This window comes from Erigeron canadensis, chromosome 8, assembly GCF_010389155.1.
Source record: "Erigeron canadensis isolate Cc75 chromosome 8, C_canadensis_v1, whole genome shotgun sequence".
In the NCBI taxonomy this organism is placed as follows: Eukaryota; Viridiplantae; Streptophyta; class Magnoliopsida; order Asterales; family Asteraceae; genus Erigeron; species Erigeron canadensis.
Genome location: NC_057768.1, coordinates 45,968,138 through 45,980,289, shown reverse-complemented (window position 1 = coordinate 45,980,289; position 12,152 = coordinate 45,968,138). Strand labels below are relative to the sequence as shown.

The 12,152-nt window shown below is 33.9% G+C and overlaps 2 protein-coding genes across 2 annotated transcripts; one reads left to right on the top strand and one right to left on the bottom strand.

Moving 5' to 3' along the window:
- Positions 1-4,011: 4,011 nt before the first annotated feature.
- Positions 4,012-6,261, top strand: LOC122610979 (putative F-box/FBD/LRR-repeat protein At5g44950). Its single transcript, XM_043783931.1, has 6 exons — positions 4,012-4,230; positions 4,284-4,955; positions 5,137-5,322; positions 5,623-5,673; positions 5,705-6,090; positions 6,187-6,261. Exons 1-5 carry the CDS (start codon positions 4,012-4,014, stop codon positions 6,086-6,088), a joined length of 1,512 nt encoding a protein of 503 aa, XP_043639866.1. The 3' UTR covers positions 6,089-6,090; positions 6,187-6,261.
- Positions 6,262-6,725: 464 nt separating this feature from the next.
- Positions 6,726-11,912, bottom strand: LOC122579445. Its single transcript, XM_043751625.1, has 9 exons — positions 11,810-11,912; positions 10,130-10,824; positions 9,269-9,777; positions 8,439-8,489; positions 8,263-8,370; positions 8,027-8,122; positions 7,838-7,936; positions 7,702-7,761; positions 6,726-7,173 (listed from the first exon to the last, which is right to left on the bottom strand). Exons 2-9 carry the CDS (start codon positions 10,692-10,694, stop codon positions 7,108-7,110), a joined length of 1,554 nt encoding a protein of 517 aa, XP_043607560.1. The 5' UTR covers positions 10,695-10,824; positions 11,810-11,912; the 3' UTR covers positions 6,726-7,107.
- Positions 11,913-12,152: the final 240 nt, after the last annotated feature.

Here is a 12,152-nt window from a genome sequence, read left to right as displayed (position 1 = left end):
ATAGGAAGATAATTCACATGTACATTTCAATATAGATTTTCGGGGCTAAACAAAATGAAGTTAATCATTTATATTTGCACATTAAATATTCTAAAGGAACCTAATTACATCTATTTAATTAAGCCACTACACTCCATTTTACATAGTTTTATTTAAATAAATTATATAATATTAAGTCACTATTTTTTAATATCATTACTAACCTAATAAAAACCTTATAATAAAGAAAAGTAATTAATCCTATTAAGTACACATCGATAAATCGTTAATAATACGTCAATTTTTTCACTTGCTTGATAGAACTTTTAGATATATATAAATGTCGGTTGTTATTTATGGTTGCATCAAATGTTTTAAATAAGGGAAATATTGTAGGATGTTAGAGCAATTAGGGATGCCACATCAGCACAAAACCTAATGGAAGACCTAAGGATGCTCCTAAATCAGGATAAAGCACTAACAGAGGGCCAAAAGACAGAGATACCTAAGCAAGGGAAGGCATCGTCAGAAAACCAGAGGGCACAACCAGGAAGAAAACTGCCAATTAATGTTTGTGAAAAATTGGTTACTGCTAGGGGCCATTGGGAAGATCTGAATAATTAGGTTCAGATCGGGAGAACAAAGAATATTCGTATCATGTCACTCTTGCAACGCATTGACGGTTTACTGACAAAGGTACCGGCATCAAAGAGGGATAAACTGGAAGCACGTTTCTCTAATTTGTGCACAGAAGCAAACATTGTCTTGAATAAAGTTATTGATCGTATGAAGATCCAATTGGATATGAGTGAAGGCCGTTTAAGAGACTGTTTTCGTGGGCTTGCTCCAGCAGTGCAGTCGTCTTCTTAGCAAATGGTAAATTATTTGTTTTCTTATAATCACATGTAAGAAACAAAAGTACATAGTCAGCGGCTCGTATCATTTGGTCTTTTGCTTTGAAAAGTTCTCATCTTTTGTTACATTGCCCAATGTAATAGTAAAGCCTTTAAGATTTGTCATGTAATGTAATACTCGGCTATTCACAAATACTAGTTTTTGTGATACAGATGCGGATGTTTTAATGTTTCAACTTTTGGTTGTTCTTCGAACTACTTTGATCTTAAATCCAAAAGTTTTTGTTTATATTTGCTTGTTATCATACTTTTTCGAGATTAATAAAAACTCAGACAAAGAAAAAAAAATACATATATGTAATAACTAATAAGCAATCTAGTTAATAATTAAAAGTTGCTAATCGTAAGACTTTCTATTTCTGAGATCCTATATTAGTTTGAAGATGAACCGTTTAAAAGTAAAGAGTTCGAGTTTGAACTCAAAAGACGTGTATTTGAATCTTATGAGTAAAGCTTGAGCTCTACTGGTCTAAACTTTAATCATGAAAGTATACATAATACAGTAGTAAATTTGACCGGGGTAACTGTGTCTTTAAATAAGTTTAAACTTTAATCATAAAAGTATATAATGATATTAGCTATTGAGTTGTAAGACTATATCAGCCATAAATACATAATACAGTAGTAAATTTGACCGGGGTAAATCCTCTTTTACCCAGAAATATATGTAATTCTATATTATACAAATTTATTTTACATATCATCTATATATAAGAAATAAAGAGATTTGTTTAAGCTCATTTAGACTCACTAGATAATGTCTAAAGTTCGAGCTCGTTTAAATGAACTCCAAACAATGCTTAACTTCATGTAAGACTTGTTTAAACATGTGCATGTTAGAAATTGTCCGCTTTAATTATGGATCTTAAGTATACATAAAAGTTATACACAAATATTTTTTTATATATTCTTTTAAAGGTAATCATTTTCTATAAACCATTTTTTCTAAACTTCATGTGATCATGTACTGATGTACTTTAGCATAAATTAGCACGGTATCTGCACAATGAGCTGGCGATGGTGGCGGTGTAATTGCGCCGACGAATGGTGATGAATGATGATGGTGACGACGTCAAATGGTATAGATAATTGATGTAAAATGTTTAATTAAAATGTGGTAATAAAAATATTTTCTAATATAATATACCGATGATATTTATTAATGTTAAGATTTGGTAGTGATTTTAATTTTTCAAAAATAATTTGGTTAATTTGTGTGTCTCATTTTTCTTATTTCTTAATATGGAACTATAAATTGTATAGAGTAGTAGTATAAGGTAATTTGTATAGAGTCGTACAAGCGAAAGTATCCATGCTTTGCAGCGGTGAGATGGTGGGGTGATAGGTCATAGAGTGTGATAGGTCATAGGAGGTGATATGTCATAGAGTGTGATAGTCAAATGCCTTAGTCGTACAGGCTCCGCTCTCGGATTTAAAATTTCGTCGAAAGTGAATGACATTTCTAATGAAAGAGCATAAATTTTAAGAACACCCATATATTTTTTTTATAATTTATTGATATATGTTTTTTGAGATAAAAGATTTTGAATGAATTAAAGGAATAAAATGATTTATGAAGGAGAGGGTAAAATAAGTGATTGAGATTTAAATAGAGAGATAAAAATAAGTGGTTTGAGATTTCTTTCTAAAAATATTATTAATAAATGAAAAGGGTATTTTGGAGTAAAGTTGAAAAAATGAAAACGAAAATTTTATAATGGAGTAGAGTATCAATCGACTTTTATCTGTATGTGTATCTTTTACGGGAAATGTATGGGCCCAATTTACAAAGGCCCTTTCATATTTATGATTTGGCGGGTCTTATAAATGTCAAAAATGCATTGTCGTTTCCATAAATATATATATGCGCGGTAAACTTGAAGCATATCCTCTGTGGAAAAGAAAAGGTACATTTTTAAACCTAAAACTGTTGTGCAGTTATACAAATTTCACTGAAATTCTTTTTATTATTAATTACTCAATAATCATATATCATATCAGATTAAATTAGATTAGATTAGATTAGATTAGATTAGAATCATTAAATTGATAATAACTTGTACTGTTGATCTTTCTTTATAGGGTGACCCATATATGTTATGTTACTCATTTGTTTGGAGATGCATTTAACCTTAGACACAAGTCTATTGTATGCATCTACCTTAGAATGTTTCCGTTGTGTGTATCGAACCTTTGAATATTGTTATTGTATGCATCTAGTGATATTTTTACATAGATGACACATCAGCAAAATTACCTTCAGATCCATATAATAACACTATTTGAAAGTTTGATACACACAACAGAAACATTCTAAGATAGATGCAGACAATAGACCCTTTTGGCTAATTTAGATGCCTTTTCCAGAACTTCGCCCGTTCCTTTAGTTTTGATCGACAATTTTGGGTTTAGCGGCATTGTCTTTTCATATAGCCAACTCCAATTCCAGGGCAAACCCATCATGGGAATAAAATCCTGTCGAGCTTTTACCTCAAGTTCCCCTAAGTACCAATCCATCTATTGATGGTTGGTAACTTCACCCTTTCCTTTATTCATGCTTATTTATTTTGTTTGGAACTATTTAATTATGCTTATCAATATCAGAAAAGCACTGAACTTCAAAATTTGTCCATTTATAATCATTTGGTACCTGCATATGCGAGAAGTCAGTAAAATCTTTTCGGTCTAGATATGATATTACATAGTTTAACTTATGAGGCCGGATGATGCTTCACAATTTTTTGAGTCCCTAAATTTATTAACAATTGAGCTTTCATTCCTATGTTTTCAATATTAAGAAAGACATTAGTTACAAAATAATATTCACCATTGAAAGTTCTGAAAACATGATCAAATATTGTCATACTCAAAGCTGGAAAACATAAGGCGTTTTCTATTTCTGTAATATTTAGAACTGCTAAAGTCTGTTACTTTGTTTCAAAGAACATAGTTATAAACTTGAAAAGTGAGTTTTCTCTTTACTATGAATTTGTTTTCTTACAAATCTGAACATATACTTTATAGTTCAAGTATTGTCTTGAGAAAATGCTTATTATGTGCTGATTCATGCATTCTATCAATTCGCAGCCTTCTGGAGCCATAAAAGAAAGGAGACATAATGGATTCTCAACGTCATAATAGAATGAGAATGAATGTGCAACGTGATAGACTAAGCAGCTTGCCAAACGACCTCATCTATAAAATCCTCTCTTTTTTTGTCTTAAAAGATGTTGAATTGAGTGTTTTGTCATCTAGATGGATGTATATGTGGAGATCACTGCCATATCTCAATTTGGCGAGTGAGGATTTTTCTTCATTGCCTAAGTTCTCGAAGTTTGTAACCGGTTTTTTTACTTACCGTGATTATTGGTATATCCATCTTATCTCAAGGTCAATATTTGTGGAAAATATGGTCCTTATCATCCACAGAGAATATTGCACTATACAAGCTCTAGCTTTGTCAAAGAACTGACTATGACACTTGAGAAAAAGTTTGAATTCCCTATTGAGTCCTTAGATTTTGTGTCTCTAGAACGTCTCACACTCATTGGATCTACGAGCGGTTACCCCATTACAATGACACCACCCAAATACCATTTCATGATTCCCCCTTTGACAACGTTGCATCTTGAATATGTCACAATGTCTGAGGAAGATTGTGTTAGCTTTTTGTCCCTGTGTGAAAAGTTGGAGAATATCACCCTAAACAATTGCAGCATAACAGGATCTTATCGATTTATTATTGATCATCCTAAACTTTATGACCTAAAACTTGAAAATGGAAGCTGGCAGTCCAAGGCTGTTGATGTGATTGCACCTCAACTTAAGAATCTCATCATCATAAATTGTGATGGCGATCATCTGATTTCTGCACCTGAGCTTACTTCCTTGCTATATAAAAGTGAGCGTTCTTTGCCAGTCATTCCGGATAGTTTACCTTCTTTGGAGAAGGTGGATCTCTGTGTTAGTAATCCAGACAAGTCAGATGCTGCTAAAATTGTTGATCTACTTCAACAGCTTAAAAATGTCAAATTTCTGACACTCAGCTTGGAAATTATTGAGGTAGTTAGTCTTTAATGTTTATAATGTCCTTCCCATATATACTTGTTTTTTCTGAATATTGAATTTACTTTATAACGGAATATAATTAAAATAGATTAATATTTTTTTGCTGAACGATATATATTTGTTAACAGTCCCATTTATGAAGACTGTATAATTCTATGTTCTTCAATTTCTACAGCTTCTTTCATCATCAGTGGAACTAATCTCACATCAACCTTCTCCATTTACCGATTTAACAAGTTTTAAGGTGTATCCAGAAGTATTGTCTGAACAAGCACGCAAAGGAGTTAACATGTCTACTGAAGTCAAAAACTATTTGTTAGATAGCTCTCCAAATGCCACCTTGACATTAATTTCACGTGAGGTATTTACACAACCAAAAGTATCCTTATCTTTCATGTGTCGTATTTCCTGCTCTAAGTGTGAAGGACATTATTGCATCCGAATGTTGTATATGTAGACCATCATGTTAGATGTGGACAGAGGATCATGATGCCATCCGTCAGGCCATAATTGGATATCATTTACTTGTTTTCATCTAGTCGAGAAGCTTTAGCAAAAAGCATCGTTTTTAGACAGCTTGTTTACATTGGGGATTATAGAGTTAAACGTCAGATGTTTTTTATGGTTGCACCAAATGTTTTTAATCATGGAAACATTGCAGGATGTTAGAGCAATGAAGGATAGCACAAAACTTAATGGCAGACCTAAGGATGCTGCTAAATCAGGAGAAAGCACTAACACAGGGCCAAAAGAGAGTGATACATAAGCCAGGGAGGGTATTGTCAGAGAACCAGAGGGGACAACCAGGAAGAAAACTGCCAATTGACGTTTGCAAAAAATTGGCTAGTGCTAGGGACCATTTGGAAGATCTTAATTATCAGGTTCAGATCGGGAGAACAAAGACTTGTCGTATCATGTCACACTTGCAACGTATTGAAGATTTACTCACAAAGGTACCAGCATCAAAGAGGGATAAACTGGAAGCACGTTTCTCTGGTTTGTGCATAGAAGCAAACACTGTCTTGAATAAAGTTATTGATCGTATGAAGGTCCAATGGGATACGAGTGAAGGCCGTTTAAGAGACTGTTTTCATGTTCTTGCTCCAGCAGTGCAGCCATCTTCTTAGTGGTAAATTATTTGTTTTCTTATATTGACATGTAGGTAACAAAGTAAATGCTCAGCCACTTGTATCATTGGGTCTTACGCTTTGAATTTTGTTTGCAGGTTCTCATCTTTTGTTATTTACCCCAATATTTTAGTAAAGCCTTTAAGATTTTTCGCACTTATGTACTACTTGGCTATTCACATATAAGTAGTTTTGTGGTACAGATACTGATGTTAACACTTTTAATCTTTCAACTTTAGTTCTTTGAACTCCTTTCATGTTTATTCCAAAAGTTTATGTTTCTATGGTGGTCATCACTTATGAGTTTAAAAAAATCCCTACAAAGAAAAAAAAGATATCTGCTGCTTATTTTTTTTAAACAAAAGATTGTAAAAAAATAATGTTGCTACACATAGCTACAAAAGCATAAGCAATCTGACTAAACCATTAGAGCTAATTAAACATTTGATTACGGATGTCTACGGTTTTGCAGTCTTCCAAGATGTCAACAAAGTTTTACTAAATGCACCAAAAGCATACAAAACGATTTAATCCGACAAGGAAAGCTTTGTTTAGCATGTTTCGTACCAACACAACCAAAAATAAAGTTATTGTAGCAAGTTTCATAATTCATACAAGCATACTAACCGACCAAATATAAATCATAAAGTAACTTCAAATTTTATGATAAATTAGTGCGCTATGGAATCACTGGTTCGAAATCCTCAATTGCAGATCAAAACAAGCAAATATAATACCATCCAGCAACCTAAAGGAAAAACCCTTACATTGGTTATACAGATACACCCCACGAATTCGTATGAAAGATTAAGCAGGTAAAATCAAGCCAACAACTTGTTGAAACAGCAGTTCCGATGAACATGATACAAAAGGTGAAGTCAACTAGCAACTTGCTTCCATTATTCATTCTGCCGATGTTCTATTGTTGCGGCTTTTCACGGTCGAGGGTCAAACACCTCTCGGTCCATATAATCCACGTCTAACACACTAAATAACCTTCTCAAATCTCAATTACCTCATCATAGCAAATATGACTCAGCAACAACCCGCCCAAACTTCTCTTGCACGTCTTTGGGAGTTTCTATCTGGAAACATGAATCAAAATCATAGTTCAAAGAAAATACCAAGGGTGTGATTAAAAAATAAAAATGCTTTCGAAGATCCTTTAAGAGGGTTTCATAGATACAAGCCACATCTTGCTTGTGACCGTATGTGTTGTAGATGGAGTACCCTACTTACGTAGACCTCAAATTAGAGGAAGCAATACATTTACTTATGAACTGGGTGAATTCCGGTTACGTCTTTATCTCAGACATCTCAAATGGGTAAACAAATATATCGAAACATTAATATAAAGGCTCAAAAGCCATCCAAAGCATGTTTTTAGTTCATAGAACCTCCTAAATCACTTTATTGATAATAAAAATAGGTTAGAGTATTATTTAGGATATACTTTTCAATCACATTTGGCACTCTAACTATTTGATAGTGTATAAAAAGTGTTTCGGGACAAATTTAGACTGTCTAGATAGGTTACCGAACCAACCCTACCCACTAATTTTGCCACCTCTGTTGCATGATACCACAGTATATATAAGAGTTATCCTACTTACTGCATTCAAACCCTTGAAAAGAGCTTTCACTGTGTTATGTGGATTTCTCGACCCAACAACCTAAAAAAGCAAAGGTTTAGAACTATTAGCTCTTGGCCACAAAAATTAAACACGGATGAGAGCCAAGCTGTGTTACCTTAGACTTCACATTTTTCAAACCAGCCAGATCTAAGATAGTTTGGACAGTTCTGCCTGCCTTCATGCCACCTTGAGTTGGGCCAGGCCATAGATACACCTAAAAAAGAAGCAAAGCATCAACCAACTTCATCTGTTTCAATACACTGTTTCTCAAAAAGATTGGGAAAATGGCAATATGGATGCAAACCTTTGTTTTCTTATAAGAAGTCTGAATGGCATGGGCAATTGTATGGTCTTCATGTCGTTCCACATAATGGAGATTTTCAAAGCATTTCTCGTGAGCCTGGGGTAAATTCAATGCAGTCCACAATAAAGAGCGTTTACAATGAGCATTTGAGAACTGATAATTACAAATCCTACACCATTGTTACATTTTAGATTTACAATTGATATTTATAACACTATCATTAGAATTAAATTTACCTTCTGACACGCACTGGGAATTGCTGGACCTTTTGCCTTAGCAAAACCTATGACACCATGATAATTCCCACAAACAAGCATTACCGTATATTTGATCAACTGGCCTCCCTGCAGGAAAAGAAAAAACAATTGTAAACGGCTTTGATGCATAACAAATTAAGTTTAAAATATCATACCTTCGTAACTTTACATGTCCGGTTAACATTAATGAGTTTCACATCAAAACCCTGTCATTGTACACACACAAACAAAACCCTTAGATATACATGATAAAACAAAAAATTGGGAAAACTGTGGGTCATATACAGAAAGTCCCAATTAGTGAGTGAATTAAACATATACACACAGAGACACAGATATACATAAACATAAAGTTAAATCAACAATTATGAAATATGCTCATCTTGTTACTACATTGCTTGTATCTGATACTGATAACTCCAAAATTATAAAGCCTAATAGACTACGCAAGAATATTTATATTGTTTAGTAAGTAGAAACATTTCTTCAGAAACTAGAAGGGTGCTCATCATTTATAAGACTATATTCGATAGTATATATTTCCAAACCCCTCCTTGGTGGGATTGGGTATTGTTGTCGTATTATACATTCCAAAACCCTAAACATAATAAGCTCTGCCTCTATTACAGAATACTAATCCTATAAACGTTTATAACCTAGTCTTAATCAAATTCAATTTATTATTTTCAATTTCAAATGATATTCAACATACATGATTTAGATGCCAGGTCTCAATATAAAATCAATATAAACTTCAGTTTCAGTGAGTTTTTATTTAATTAACCTCGAATTCTTACATTTCATATTTGATTTGACTAACCATCATTCACAGAACTACAGTTCAAAACTAAAAATTGGCAAAATGGCCAAACATTCAGGTCACCTTGAATCAGTTTGACCCATTCACAGAACCACCTCTAAGTCTTTCTAATATAGCCACTGACCTAGCAGAACATATAACTAACTCAAGATATAAAAAGCTTACTTTTCTGAAAAGGGGTATTCTCTTCTTCTCAGTCAGAGAGTTTCTCTCTTCAGCAAGATCCCTTATCTCCTCCTCCAGTACCTTACCTTTTCTTCCAAAAGTGTGATCCAACTGTGCTAATTTCTCTTCAAGCTTCCGGTCAATGACATTTATCTTCTCTAACAATATATTATCAGCCTCTTTCATATCATCAAATTCTTCCTCATCATCTGATGCACCTTTAACAAAGTGCTTTTCCTTTTCATCATCCTGAGCAGGATCATGCTGTGACTGCATATTTTGAATAACTCCATAGTTGGCAGGGTTATTAGGATCATAAGCTTCCTTCCACTTAACTAATCTAATAGCCCTATTCAGCTTATGCTGGAGAAGAAATTTGTCCTTGCCAGTGGCTTCTTTCAGCCGGTTCACTAGATCACCAATGACACGGTATTCAGGCAACAGGCGTAAATGCTTTTCCTCGAATTTGTCAATTCTATGCATCCACTTGAATGCATCGTCAAGATTTTCTGATCAAAAAAGGTATGATCATAAGAGACAATCTATGAGCATAGTTTTAGTACCATGGAAACTAAGAAACTAAGAAACTCCAATCCCACCGAAGTTTCAATAATTTAAAAATAAGGTAATCAGATCCAATAACCCGCAAAAATGAAGACATGGCTTCTAAGGTATTAGTAACTCTTCGCCATGTTGCCCCTTTCATGACGGTGGCAAGGCACAAGTGTGGTGTCTGAAAATCGATTATCATAGGTAATTTACCTTAGATCAAGATAATTTGAACTTTAATAAATTTTTGCTGTATAAATTCATCTTCCATGATTTCAAACTTCATACCAAAAAATTATTGAACAAAAATACCTGATTTAGTGAAACCCTGGAGAAGCTCTTCATGACGTTTGAGTTTCTTCTGCATCACGTCTTGTCGATTTTGAATGGCTTCATAAGTGAATCTATGATCGTCTTCTTCACTTTCAGAATCAGTGGGCTCCTCCCTCATATTAAGGATACGAGGGTCAACATTTTTAGCACTCTCCTTCTCCAGTTTCTCAATGAGTGGGCCCACGCCCATGTAATCTTCATCATCCTCGGCATCAATATCTGCTGTACCCAAACCAGCTCTTTTTCTCTGATCTCTCTCCCTCTGTTTTTCCCTCTCAACTTCAGCTAGAAGTTCACGAACGATTCTGTCATTGGCACCATAGGAGTTGGACATGGACGCGAAGAGTCGACTTCCATTTCGATTCCGATTCCCAAAAAGAGTAGATTGTAAGTGATTCATATTAAATGCACGTGTTTGGCTAGGCAGAACATGCGGCCATTGTTGTGATGTAGAAAATGATCTGGAAAAAGTACCACCAGACCTTATCCGGCTGAAAAAGTCTTTTGAAACTCGTGATTTGCTCATCATCTTGATTGTAGACATTATTATGACAGCTACCAAAAACTATATTTTTACTGTATCAGATGCATAGAGGGCACATGTGTTATGGCAGTGCCTGTGCAAAAATTGTGTTCTCTATATACCAAGAATATATATGGTATACAGGGGTACCCTGCGCCAGGAACAAATGAAAAGCAAAACTTAAATGTAGCATTTTAGAAGTAACACAAAAATCAACTTGTTGTTTATTACAAGCAATATTAACTAACAAAATCAAAGAAATAAGACAATGGTGGCAGAAAACAAGCCTTTATATGGTATTCTTTTAGCACAAAGAATATACACAAGCAAATTGGACAACGGAGATTTAAAAACTAGAATACTAATATAATTCGATATCAATCTTAGGATTCCTGGTATAAGCACTGAAGTAGTTAGTTCAAAAACGTATGCAAACTAACTAACAAGATGATAGTACACTACAAGAACTCGGTTGACTAGAAATTAGAAATCAAAACTCCTATACTTTGACGGGGGGCTTGGTTTATGCAGATTTGATCTTAACTGAACAAAACTAATACATAGTCCGTATACAGCAGCCACCTATATAACTATTTACATAAACAGCTAATAGGATTGCCACCCTACGCTACAAACATATCAAAAAAAGAACAAATTAACCAACAAATTCTTACAATTTAAATAACTTGCTCTTGTAAAAGTGTCTACTTGGATACTCCAGAAAAAAAAAAACTCAAAAGCCGAAAAACTACCCGTTATCTGCATTCTTAGTTACCCAATTACAAGATATCCAGAAACCACAATTTACACCGGTGTACCTCAACAGTAACCCGCAAAAATTCCGTTCAGGCATTTCATCAAACACTGCATATGCACTTTCTGGGTCACTATAGTAACAAACATCCCCCCACCCCACACACACAATATCACATTTCCATCAATTATTTCTTTTTACTATATACGTTGGAGTGATTATCTTATATTATATCAAGTAATGTAATATATCTAAACACATTACTTAAAGTATAAATATTTATTGATAAAACATGAGTTAAGAGATCAAGAAATGATATATGAAATATATATATATATATTATATTTAATGATGACCACTATCAGAGGAAAGATTCCGGTACCGAAAATAAATAACGGCGGTGATTCAATAAGTGGCGTGCGTCGTATTTGCCGGCTGCTGCTGCTACTGCTTTATAAACTCTCGAAATGAACTTTGGGGTTCATGTTAATGGAAATGAAACCCCTTATACACTTTTTTGCCATTTTATGTCCTTGTACTTTGAAATTCGTGTAAAAGACCCCGAAATGAAATATGTATTCGTCTCTAATCCATTTGGAGTGCGCTTTTTTTTTCCTTCATGTTTTCATATATATCATCCATAAAGGCATAAACTCCAAAATATCATACTAGTGTATATTCTTAAAACATGTTTTAGCATCATTAGATATTATGTATTCTTAAAA

Bases quoted from the DNA above. Each gene is read 5' to 3' on its own strand.
- LOC122610979 (XM_043783931.1), top strand. From the start codon at position 4,012: ATGGATTCTCAACGTCATAATAGAATGAGAATGAATGTGCAACGTGAT. The intron at 5,323-5,622 runs GTATTTACACAA...GAAACATTGCAG, and splicing joins TGACATTAATTTCACGTGAG to GATGTTAGAGCAATGAAGGA. The intron at 5,674-5,704 runs GCTGCTAAATCA...GCACTAACACAG, and splicing joins TTAATGGCAGACCTAAGGAT to GGCCAAAAGAGAGTGATACA.
- LOC122579445 (XM_043751625.1), bottom strand. From the start codon at position 10,694: ATGTCTACAATCAAGATGATGAGCAAATCACGAGTTTCAAAAGACTTT. The intron at 9,778-10,129 runs GTATTTTTGTTC...TTTTTTGATCAG, and splicing joins CCAGGGTTTCACTAAATCAG to AAAATCTTGACGATGCATTC. The intron at 7,174-7,701 runs GTAAGTAGGATA...TCATGTTTCCAG, and splicing joins TTTTCAAGGGTTTGAATGCA to ATAGAAACTCCCAAAGACGT.